At 37.8% G+C, this 12344-nt stretch overlaps 2 protein-coding genes across 2 annotated transcripts in view; both read right to left on the bottom strand.

The window, feature by feature from the left end:
* The window catches only part of LOC111323243 (uncharacterized), a 63415-nt gene extending 61434 nt beyond the window's left edge, over positions 1-1981 (bottom strand). Inside the window, exon 1 of the mRNA XM_022926560.2 lies at positions 1733-1981. The gene's annotated coding sequence lies outside the window, so the exon portion shown is untranslated. The remainder of the gene's footprint in view (positions 1-1732) is intronic.
* A 410-nt stretch (positions 1982-2391) lies between these two features.
* On the bottom strand, positions 2392-11984 carry LOC111323723 (uncharacterized). Its single transcript, XM_022927156.2, has 3 exons — positions 11654-11984; positions 6423-6669; positions 2392-5448 (listed from the first exon to the last, which is right to left on the bottom strand). The coding sequence occupies exons 1-3, from the start codon at positions 11801-11803 to the stop codon at positions 3716-3718; spliced, it is 2130 nt and encodes a 709-aa protein (XP_022782891.2). The 5' UTR covers positions 11804-11984; the 3' UTR covers positions 2392-3715.
* Positions 11985-12344: the final 360 nt, after the last annotated feature.

Genomic DNA, 12344 nt, shown 5'->3' with positions numbered 1-12344 from the left:
ATCATGATGCGAATAAAATATCAGAAATGAGCGAGGTATTTTTGGAGGTCAAAGATTTACACAGACTATAAATAACGAGCTTAGAAAATTTAAAATGAATTTTTTAATAGGTTCCAACAGTGTCGTAAATCCTCTAATTTGTGAAATCAATCTCGAAAACTCTATTACAGTGATGAGCGATAAGAGAAGGCTTTTACAACGTGTACAGCTGAATTCCTAAACTACACTCTAAAGTCTGTCTGATAAAATTTTACTTTACACATGTGAATTATTTTTTTTCGCGAGCAAGCACGGTTCAGTTAACGATCGGTACTATTTGCGCAAAGGAGGAAAGATTGTGACACAAGAATTAGGTACAATGCAATGCAATGAGCCCAGCAACCCCGAATTCCGGGGGGTACTCGATATATTCCTGGCTGGGGAGGTGCGGCGCGGCCCCTCATACCCTGACCCTGTTTAAGACAAATATCGCTGATTTTCCTACCCTGTTTAAGACAGAATTCCGATTTTTGATAGCCTGTTTAAGACATTTAATGTGACTGGTATCAATGCCAAAATCAACGGAATTCAATATTAATATTAAAATTAGAGCTTATAAAAATTATGCTGTTTATCTTCCAAGGAAAGATATCCTGTTTAAGACAAAAAGTGATAAATCGATACCCTGATTAAGACAGAAAATGATAGATTCGATACCCTGTTTAAGACAAAAATCTCGAAAAACATACCCTGGCTGGCCGCACGTCTCCATTAAGCCCTTATAAGTGAGTAATTCCCCCCCGGCCCAAATTCAACCACAAATCTCTCTATTCGAGTGCCGCATAATCAAGTTGAGCACATCTATCATTCCTGAAATTTAAAATCGATCTGTCTCTCTCTGTTTATCGGAGAGATGAGTACTTTACATGATAAACCTCTTGAGGGACTTTCATCAATAAATGCCACGGATTAAGAAAGTTTTAGATTTCGAAAAAGACACTCAGAGCGGAATTGTAAATTCACCAATGCAAAGCAGACGATCATGATTCAATGTAATAATAGGTGATCAATTGTAAATAACTTGTTTGCTCCTACTGCCTCGCCGCCGCTCGTGGTGAGCGCTTCCCTAGTTGATACTCTTTTTCTTCATTGCGTTTGTTGGCAATAAAAGATGTGTCTTTATGTCACGTTCATCCAAAAGGTCTAAACAACGATACCTCTTAAGAATCTACTTGAAACTTAAGATGCCTGCGTTCTTTAAACAAGAGAGCCAATTTGTTTGCATTTTGTGTTTTTTACGAATGACCTCCGGTTTCTATCAATTATTGTTCCCAAAAACGAATCCCACGCTTCTTTCGTTGTAGAAATGACTAACCAAATAAGTCGATTGATTTTTTGTAGGTTGTTGATTAGAGACAGCCGAGAGATCAGGAATTCCAGTGTTATTTCAACCCTAGGAGCTGATTATGGCGACACTAACTTAATTATAAGGTTGCCGTTTGGGTTGAAATGGTAATGCTAACATTTCTCTTGCCGATAAAGAAAGAAATCAAAGGCTCACATCGACTGAGAGAGAATCACGACGGAACAAACGAGTCAACGATGGAATTTTAAATGAATTGTTTAAAGATCGTAACATCTTCGTCATCACATTAACCGCTGAAACGCACCACAAACCGACAATTCTTTATTGTACCAAGCTTATCAAATAAGGAACTCATTTCCACTGGAACAGACATCATGCACAACTTACCTTAAATATTTCCCCCAAGCCGCAGACGTGAATGGTTCGAAGAAAAGATGCGTTTCAGCAGTGTATTTAGAAAGTGTAACGATCACATGTTACCCGTCCTAAATCCGTATCATGACTCGGGTTTTCTCTTCCCTCGGCGTGAAACTGAAAATGTAAATTAGTGACTTTTCCGCTGATCAAATGACGCTTTGTGAAAGTAATTAAAAGTGAACAAAGACCGTTCGACGCACGCACAGATCTACAGCAAACAGTTTACACTGGTATGCATAAACACAACAGCCGATAACGTCAAAGCGCTTCGGACTTCCAAGTATTTCAGACACAAAGAGAGCTTATCACATGTTTTTTGTCAATTAATTTTCATTACAGAGAATGGTAATAGAGAACTCTCATTTGAAAGGTTCAATTACATCGTTTAAAGTCTACAGAGTTAGAAAAGGCCCAGCCTTCTCTGGGTCAAAACACCACCTGTGACGTCACAAATTTAGTCACCAGACTGCACTGACCTAAGATAATCAGTTTTTGAAGTAAGGAAGTCTAGAAGAATTCTATGGATGCCTTTAGGAACATAACGTCTTATCTCTCCTTTTCGATGTTTCTCCAGTAAGCGCACTTCGTTACAACTCTTTGATGATGGAGAAATGTATTTTGATGCGATATCAATTTCACCTCATTTTATTTAGTCTGTATACAGTACCACAGATACTTCAAATACCTCACAAATGTGTGTAAGATGTAATAACAAGCAGTTTTACACCCAGGAGGTCTAAACAGAACTGCCCTATGTGGTGAACGTGTGCTTGTACACTCGACGTTAATTTCCCGAATATCTTATAGACCTTGTAGAAGGAAAATTTTGCAGGAGTTACATCATGTGTTTCGAAATTTCTCCTGAGAAATTATTTTGGTGATTTCATTTCCAAGTAGCTGTTACAAAATTTAAAGTTATTTTTCCAAATCAAGGACATGCTTTGATATTGTATACAATTATAATTGTTGTTAAAAACATGTAACTTTTTTTTTACTAGAGGCCAATCAATAAGATCAGCGAAAACGTGTCAGGTCCAAGTGTACTGATAATGATACAAATCACCCTGCACGATAAGCTCTACGAGAGTAAACTACTCCATAAATTGACATTTCTGATAATCAGTCCTTCCAAATGATATTTAGAAGAGAATTTTCCACCGTAATTACCAGGTGCATATCGATCGAGAAGAAAAATTATCAACTCGAGGTCTTAATGTAAGGAGTTAGAGCTAAATATACTACGGTCGGGATAAACTCAGTCACGGATACGTACCGGTTTTTTTTTTTATTTGTTACCTAAGAACCTAACCGAGGTCGACCTTTGGTTAATTGTTGTTACCCACAAGTCCACGGGAAGATTTGCCTTATGCTCCCCTATTCCTCTTTGTCAATTCCTTTAATACGATTTAGAGTTTTGTCGAGTAAGCTACTTAACCTCATCATCTACTCACTCGGTAATCAACTGATATTTTTCAAGAGCAGTTCACAAATGAAAGCCTCTATTTGGTGCGACTGAAATTATGCTTGAATTTTTATCTGTGGAAAGTGTCCTGCCGTGGAGCTAACAACTTCGCAGGAGCGAAAAAACTGAGCTTCAGTATGTATCATTCTTCATATAATTTTGCCGCGCGCGTAATAAACAGCGCAACGTCAAAAAACTCTTATTCATGGAATGGTGATTTAACGCGTTTCCTTGTTGAACTAATAACCAAACACGTTTGTCTCTTCTTTTTTTTGTAATAACAGCAAAACTCCCGATTATCTCTAGTTAACTTTGAACAAAGATATAAGGGTATAAGGTCTCTCAATTGGGGAATATCACCTAAGGAATATTACCTGATATTCCTCAAATTTAGCAGGGGCCTATAAGGTAATGTGACACTTTTAAACCAATCGCACAAAAGTCTTTGTCAGCTAGGATTAATGATTCTAGAAACTTCTGTAGTCATAAGGTTAAAGAGATATTTGTTCAGAATGCTTTGATTTGATATGATTCAACAGACCCCTATACCGTACAAAGTTCCTGCCACAATATCTGCATTTGTGTACAGTGTCCTCCGTCTCGTGTAATTTCACGTGTTTCTTCATATTACTTGGATCACTGAACGACTTGTCGCACACTTTACACCGCAAAGGCTTGAAACCCGTATGCGTGCGCATGTGGATTTTCAGTACATACTTCCTGCAGTACACCTTTCCGCAGTAATCGCACGTGAAACCTTGGTTTCGCTGGGAAGCCTGAGGCAAATTGCTGGCGTGGTGCGCAAAGAATGGGAACATGCGCGAATAGTTGGAATAGCCGTACCTCTGATCCACGAAGAACGCGGGGTCGTAAAAGCGCCTGGCGATATTGTCAGTTGGCTCACATGGTACCGGAGATGAGTAACATTGGCATTGCATTCGATGCCGAAGAGGTGCATTATCAGGCGGCTGCATTCCCTGGTGAATAAAATAGGAGCCTAGTCGAGTGTAGCTATTACGTACTGATTCTTGTCTTCTGCTTTGGTGGTCTGGCCGGTGAATTGTTTGATCCAGCTGTTCGCTGTATGACACCGTGCTGTTTTCCTCGTTCCCTCTAGTTTTCGTCGTTTCATCGCTCACAGCTGAGCTTTTTTTTTGCTGTGAAATGTCCTGAGCGTCGTTGTTATGTTCACAAGTGCATTCGCGATCTGCTTCACTTGGCAAATAAACCTCATCCCCGCGCCGCAGATCATCATTTCCGTTTGCTACAGAAACCCTGTTGTTATTTGTCAGTTCCTTTGGTCCTACTGAGCTCCTGATATTGGAATAATTTTTAAAAGCTGACACATTTAATGGGAAATTTCCATCCCGCAAGTTAAATTGACCAGATGTACTCTTAACAATCGGGTTCCTGAAAATTTCTCCTTCTGGAAATGTTGGTAGAATGGTGCTACGTTTATGCAAATCTTGGATATAACTTTCTTGAAAACAGTTTATAAGATTACCTTCCTCTCTTTTTACACTTAGCCTGTCTTTGTCTCTTTTTAATGAATATTCGTCATCTTTTCTCACTAATAAGCGCCGATGTTTGGCGGAAGCTAATTTCCTTTCCATATTTTCACGATAAAGATGCCTGCGAAGATAGTGTTCGTTTCCTTGAAACTTCTTTCGGAATTCTTGCTTATGATACTCAGCCAACGACTGAGGTTCGTTCAAAAACTTTCGCAAGGGAGGCGGTGTAAAACTCGAAATTAGACTCTCTAACGCTGGATTCGACAAGACACGACCATTTCCGAAAGCGACCGACGTTTCCTCGGTTATCATCGGAGCACTTGCTCCCACCAAACATCTCCGCTGGCTATTGTCCGCACTCGAATGACTTCGATCGTCAGTTCGTTTCCTCGACTTCGATTTTTCCTCTTGATGCTGCGAGTTTTGTTTAATTTTCAAGGATTGCTTGGGTGAATTTCTATTCAGCAAATCGTCCTCATCATAATCACCATCCCCTTCTTCGTCTCCTTCTTCTTCTTCTTCTTCTTCTTCTTCTCCCCCTTCTTCTTCATCTTCTAAATCTTCGTCACCTTCGCTGTCCACAGTCTTCACACTGTTTTCTTTCCGTAAGGTGACGCTGGAACCCAGTTCCTTGCATTGATAACTTTGATGAACGGAAAGAGCTTTAGAACATCGAAAGATCTTTTTGCAGAAACCGCAGATCCATTGACTGTCTGCAAGATAAATTGATTCAAGTGAGAAAAATATAATTACCTCAAAATACAGATGATCCTCGATGACTTGAACCTTAAAACGAAATTATATCCAGTTCGAGTTATTGAGGGTACGAAAATTAGAAAATAGCTGAAAGGATACAAAGATATCGCTGACTATGCATGAAAAAATAGTGATGGACTTCGCAAAGTTGAGAAAATGGAGTATCACGGTGAGAACGGTTAAATATCGCGGTTGTCGATAAGCCTTTTATGCATGCAACCATGTGCCATGTGTGTTTAAAAATGGAAAAAGTGTAGTCAGGAGATGTCATGAGTTTTATAGAAATTGGTTGCCTCTGACTTTTGTTATTTCTGAAACAGACGTTTCAGCTAATGCTTAAGCCTTCATCAGTGATATGATATCACTGATGAAGGCTTAAGCCTCCATCAGTGATATCACTGATGAAGGCTTAAGCTTTAGCCGAAACGTTTGTTTCAGAAATAACAACAGTCAGAGGCAACCAATTTCTGTAAAACTCATGTGCCATGTGTGTTGCTACTTAAGTGCACATTTCATGTGGCGCCCTTATTTGTTTATCAGCAAATTAAACATCTAGGTTGGCACGAAACATTCAGTATCCGGGAGAACAGACTCATACCTCGGGTCTGTAAATATCTAAATCACACTTGAATGAAGCCTATATATAAGGAGAGGAAGGAAAATTCAGTTGCAACTTCTTTACTCGATCTTCTGTTATCTTACGAACATTTATCTTAAGGCTCCTTCTCTCGGCGTTAAAGCCCTCCCTTATCCCATGTCAATCTGATTACACTAGCTGAAAAAGACTTAGCCGCCAATTAAGTTACGGATTCAAACCGCTAAGTTATACTTCCCTGGCTCTCTTCAAGTAAACACTTTGAGGACAGAGCTTTCTTTCCCGCATAAGACAGGAGAGAAAATATTGGCATTTTAAAAAAGCAAAGTTATTAACCTTCAAATTCCTCCTTTTCAACGTTCTGCAGTCCAAGTTCTTCCTCCAAAGACGGAGCCAGCCACACTTGAAACTCTTCGCCAGACGATATGTCTCTCGTTGTTCGGAAGTAGATTTTATCATCGTCTGGAGATCGTATCACTTCCAGGTTCTGTTCCATCTCGGAACGCGCCGGATGTACAGCAGACATCCACGAAAAGTCGCCTAGTGACAAATCGTGTTCGATAACGTTTCTTCTGTCTGAGGTCTTCGAAAGAAAAGACAGCGTTATTTTGCCGTGACAAGGAAGTAGATATATATAATTTGTGTAATTAACCAGAGGTTTTGTTTTTTTTAATAAAGGCTGATAGTTTCTAAAGAAACTGTTTGGGGCTGCGTCGGTGGGGGTAACGAAATAATTTGGATATATCAACAAAGTTGAAATGGTAAATTGGCCACAGTAACGATTACAAAGGCTGACGTTTCGAGCGTTAGCCCTTCGTCGGAGCGAATGACGAAGGGTTAACGCTCGAAACGTCAACTTTTGTAATCGTTACGGTGGCCAATTTACCATTTCAACTTTGTTGATATATCCAGATTGTTTTGTATTTTTGCTTTCGAAACATTACCATGGTCTTCGACAATGAAACAAAGAAATTGCTCATCTTGTCCTTGAAATATACTCAACGATTTTTTTTTTCCAAGGGCAAAGAGGCCCAAAGATTCAATCGGGATGTCGTAACTTAATGTTGTCCGGAAATTCATGTACATTGTTCCTACCCAACCTGTTAGAAATATTAGCTCAAGTACAGTTTTTAATTTCATTAACTGACATTGTGTGCTATTCTAGCGGAAAAAAATTTTGCATTTGATGTCCGTATCCTAAATGAACGACTGAAAACTTGTGTTTAACTAACCCCTTCAGCTTCCAGTTTTGAACATCTTATATTAACTGAAAGGTAAACCAGTTTATCTGTGCCACTGAATTCTTCACAGAGCCAAGTTTTAAAAATTAATTTTTTTTTTTTTTTTTAGTGCGGAAGGAAGTAAAGACAGGAAAAGAAACAGAGTTCTAAACTAGATTGTGGATGGTATGCTTTAAACTTGGAAACGTAAGGGAGATGAATGCCCGCAAAACTTAAAAGAAGCAGACCAAAACATGCGAGAAATTCATCGCAGTAATAGAAGCAACAGTTTACTAGGAATGGCCACGGCTGAGAAGAAAAATGAATATGGTCTTTCAAGCTATCTAGAAAATGAGTGCACTTTTTAACATTCGCTGAGTGAGTTACCTTCGCCGCTTTAAGAGAACATATCTGTTGTTCAGTAACTTTTTCGAAAATACACAATCATACACAAACAAGTTTGAAATCTGTGGCTGAGGCTTTCCTTTAGCAAGATCTCAGTTAAGTTCTTAAGTTGTCGCGGTATCGAAAAGCTAGTTACAATTAGGCTTCGTCCCAATTTTCTCATGTTATGTTGTGTCGGAGAACATCTCACATTAGCCACTGTTCGGGAGATGCGGCCACGTTCATCTCCCAACGAGATTCTTAAGACAATGGCGGAAATTTAGCCAAATTACATCTATGCAAGATAACATGTTATCTGTATTTAGGCAGGCTTCACAAAACGCTATACTTTATACTTGAACTAATCTTTGGCGCATTGTTTTTGTTAAATTCTGCATTTACAAAAACATCTCAAACGAATTTTAGTTGTTGCATGGATATTTGTTTTTTTGTCGTTCTTGTTCTAACTAATTCCAGCGTTTGTGAAATAGCATCTCGTTTCGTCTTTTGTTCACATTCGAGTTTTAGGGTGACTCCGATTAGCTGAAAAAAGCAGTTTAATCAAATGACTTTTCAGTTTTTGGTCCACACATTTCTTTCTATACAGCCTTACCTGGCCAGGAGAATCTTCAATCTACGCGGCTGTTACATTACTTGGAAGTTTTAGAACTTCTTCATTTTAATGTCGCGCAACAATAGCTGAGTGGAGTTAAGTGGGAGCAAAATGAGGTCCAGAAATGACAGCTACTCAAAACTTCGCTTTGTTTAAGTGAGAAATGCTTTTATACATTGTTAAGAAAATCCGTCCTCTAATGCACTGTCAAGAAAGACCAAATGTTTGATTCCCAAACACCACGATGTAGGATGTCATCAAAAATATTCCTTTGACTCTGAAAGCAAATGCCTTTTTTGACCTAATACTCTCTTATGCGGGACGGGTTCGCAAGTTCGCAGGGAAAAGCTGCAGATCGCGAAGCAAATTTAATCCATCTCATAGCTGAAAACATTGAAAGGAAATGATGTGTCTTTGTTTGCCTTTGTTCTTAAGATAAATTTCTCCTGTTTTTGCTTATTGTAATGCACCATTTCATAAATACATTACTTCAATACAATATTTCTTCATGGATTTATTCCTAAGAAATCTCTTCTTTTTGCTTGTTTAAATGACTGGTTATGGTTTAAAACACACATTTCACATTTATATTTTACGTTAAGGTGAAGATAAAGCGCTGAGTCGCCCAGTAACCTTTGGTCTGACACCTGTATTAGCTTCAAGCGCCAAAACAAGAAAGAGCCATTAACTTGTTTAGAATATCAGAAAAATTCTTTATACAGTTGGGTCTTTTTTATCGGCAGTTATTTCCAGATTAAAATTCTGCACAATATACAAAAAAGTGTTTTCAAAAAACATTTTCTCCGCCAAGGCTATTAACAACGGACTATGAGAACTGCCCATATGTTCTGAAGTTGTATTGAAGTATGTAAGCTGTTTGGATTTGTCACAAAGCTCATTAACACACACACGACCATCGTAGATTTGATCTAAAAACCGCACTTTGCTTAATGAAAAATCTCGATCTTATGCATTAATTTCGTTTGTTCATGAGTGATTTAAAAAGATTATGTCTTCAATGAAAAAGTCGCTTTTTCTCCAAAGTATGCAGCGCTTCAGAGAATAATGACCAGTTCTTAAATAGTCCAGCATTGATCGGAGACATGGGCTAATTGTAACATTGACATGGTGAATGATAACACACCTTAAGTGCTTGTAAATATTTGTGAGGAAGGCACACTTCTCGAGTAATATTTACTTTCGGTGCTGCTTGCTTTGTAAAAGTTCTCCGAGAAAATAAGTTACAACAAAAACTGAATTTGTAAAAAAATACGCGATGGTAAAAAATGCACCCTTTTCCTAAGTGGTAAGTTTTGCGACTTACTGATCTCATCAAGCCCTCTAGGGGTTAAATCAAGCCTCGGGATGGTTTTTTGTTGGTAAATGGTTTCGGCGGAAAATTTTTGTTTAATTATTCGTATGCCCACTATCATGTAAAAATTCATTTCCGTATGTTCAGTGAAAGCAGCTTGGTTAGATATTTTTAAAACAAACATTTCCCCGAGACGTCTGCTTTTAAATTTCAGTTCTGCGAAAAGCACAAGCAGTTTGATTTTAACTTTATTTTCACTCGCTGAAATTGTCAATTTTAATTCAACTCCTTATCTAACCCCCTACCCTTCGCTAATTGCTGGTCATTTTCAAATGCATTCATTAAGGATTATTTCACACATGCAAGCAAATCATTTAAAATTACCTATCTCTCAAAAACGCAAGGTTTTTTTTTGTAGCTTTTCCATTCAATGGAGAGATGAGAATCCCATCGAAATCTACCTTCACAGTCCTCAACTTCATTAACGTGAAATTCAACTGGTAATTATCCGGCCATAGGGCTGCCCTTCTCAGTAAAAGTTGAGAATGAAACTTTTTCACTATCCCTTTTATAAAGACTACTTTTGAAGGATTTACTGAAAGAAATGCGATTTAAGAGCATTTAAATTAATGAATATAATTGAACATAGACATTTTTTGTGGGACATAGTTACGCGATATATTATCATGAAAAATAGCCGAGTTTCTCCCTAACGGGCCTTACCCTTCCTAAGTTTCTAAAATCTATGATTTTTGTTTCCAAACGCACCGTTCTTTTGCCAATAGTCAATCATTTTGATGATGATTTGCCCCATGCAACTAAACTGTACAGTGTCCTCTTCAACGGTAGCAGAAAAGATAGGTCTAACATCATGAAATGAGCTGAAATTAATGACTTCGCCCACAGAAAGATAAATATATATAGATACCCGTGGTAACGTTTAACATTTTAAGTTTAAAATTAATTAAATTTATGGCGGCTCTAAAGTTTGAGTCAATGAGTAAAAAAAAAATTCGACGTCAAGGTTATGAATTGACATTTATTCAGTTTGGAATTGTAAGACAACAATTTGATGATGGCAACTAAGTCTGTCGCAAATGCAAAACCATTCGAGCCCTGGTACACCAACGTTTGATGACGAAAAAGTTAACTGTCGATAATTCAAAATACCAGGGAATTTTGGGTTTGACTGAGTTGGGGGTCTGCTCATCAGAGGTCAAAATAGCTTCAGTATTTTCGGGAGCTAAAATCCTTTCCAAAAGCTCTTTAAAATTCGTTGTTAAGTCATTTCAGAAAACCCTCGATGCGTTTGTTCTATTTTTGAAGCTTTTCGAGTGATCTCGATAACTGCAATTCTACTTTTACTTTCATGATCAATTTTTCTTTTCAAACTTTAATTCATTTTCTAGTTCAAGTCGAAACCTGATTTTAACTGAAAGTTAACACGAGTTGCACAGAAGTAAGACTAAATTGGACACTTATGCACGGAAGAAAAAAAAAACAATGTATGCATGCAATTCGATTTTCTGCCTTGTCTTCTCAAACGTTAACTTAAATGGTGATTTGTAAAAGCTTTACATTGCGCTCTCAGCTTTGACACTAATTTAACTATTTTAGCATATTTTCGCTAGTTCCAATGTAAGATAAAGATCTATCGTGTTGCGCTAAATGAAAACCTTTCAAAAAAACCGACTTTTCTTTGGATTGAAAATTACCCCGGCATTTGTATTTTCATCTCGTACGACTTTCCTTTATTCTGTTCTGCTATTGAAATAATACTTCATAATATGCCAATAACTCTGAATAAAAACGCACAGATTAACTCGTATCAAGGGAATTTTCTTTATATGTTTTCCTCGTGTCGACTTTTACCCGATTGAAATGAAAAAAAAGAGAATCAAACCTATTGAAATAACCACCCTCAATCCACTGAAAAGCGAGAGAGCCGCTCAGATACCTTTTAGTCTGTATTATACTGTTAAAATACTATAAAACTGCACCGAAATGCCACGACAAATATTGATAACAGTATGCTTACCTTGAATTGTGCCGAAGGAGTACGCAAAAACTGAACCCCCTCATTCGACTGAGTTGCTTCTCCTTGCAAAGGACCAAGTAAAGTGTTTTCTGCGAAGAAGCTTGTGGTCCATACGCGAGTTTCGTTGCTCGCTGATAATATTTTTGGCATTACCGCGCAGACCTTTCTTTTCTTTTCACAGATTCGAAACTCAAAGTCTCTCAAAATGTGGGGATTTCTAAATCTCGTACAGGCAAATGAGTTATTCAAAATTACTCTACGAAGAAAAAAAGCGGAAAAAAGTTACTTTTACGCACATAGAAAACAATTCCTACTTGAGATCGTGCGAAAGATGAAAAGGAAATGACAACTTCACCGAAGGCTGAGTTGTTTTTATTTTTGCATTTGAGTGTGGGAACGCGAGCCTGTTAGGCATCTGTCCATTTAATAGGTTTTAGTCTTTTAATACATTGTTTAGATAAAATACCTTTGTTCTTTATTTCTTTAAAAGTATCTATTATTACCTCTAGAAGCTTTTAAATACATGTCGTGAAAAGACATCTGTGAAAGAGTCGAATAAGTCAAGCGCAACTCAAGGCCCTAATTAAACCAAATTGGACCCAGGTTGTATCCGTCTGTGAAACCCTATTATAATTCTTACGATATTGTTCTTCGTGCATTCAAAGACCATATCGGACTATTTCTTAATTTT

Source organism: Stylophora pistillata, chromosome 8 (genome assembly GCF_964205215.1).
Source record: "Stylophora pistillata chromosome 8, jaStyPist1.2, whole genome shotgun sequence".
Classification (NCBI taxonomy): Eukaryota; Metazoa; Cnidaria; class Anthozoa; order Scleractinia; family Pocilloporidae; genus Stylophora; species Stylophora pistillata.
The sequence above is the reverse complement of the archived record's forward strand: the minus strand, read 5'-3'. Positions and strand labels throughout refer to the sequence as shown.

What these genes read in the sequence shown, in the direction of transcription:
- LOC111323723 (XM_022927156.2), bottom strand. Translation starts at nt 11,803, where the DNA reads ATGCCAAAAATATTATCAGCGAGCAACGAAACTCGCGTATGGACCACA. An exon ending in CTCCTTCGGCACAATTCAAG is followed by an intron (nt 6,670 to 11,653) that starts GTAAGCATACTG and finishes TTTCTTTCGAAG; the next exon opens with ACCTCAGACAGAAGAAACGT. An exon ending in TGAAAAGGAGGAATTTGAAG is followed by an intron (nt 5,449 to 6,422) that starts GTTAATAACTTT and finishes TTTATCTTGCAG; the next exon opens with ACAGTCAATGGATCTGCGGT.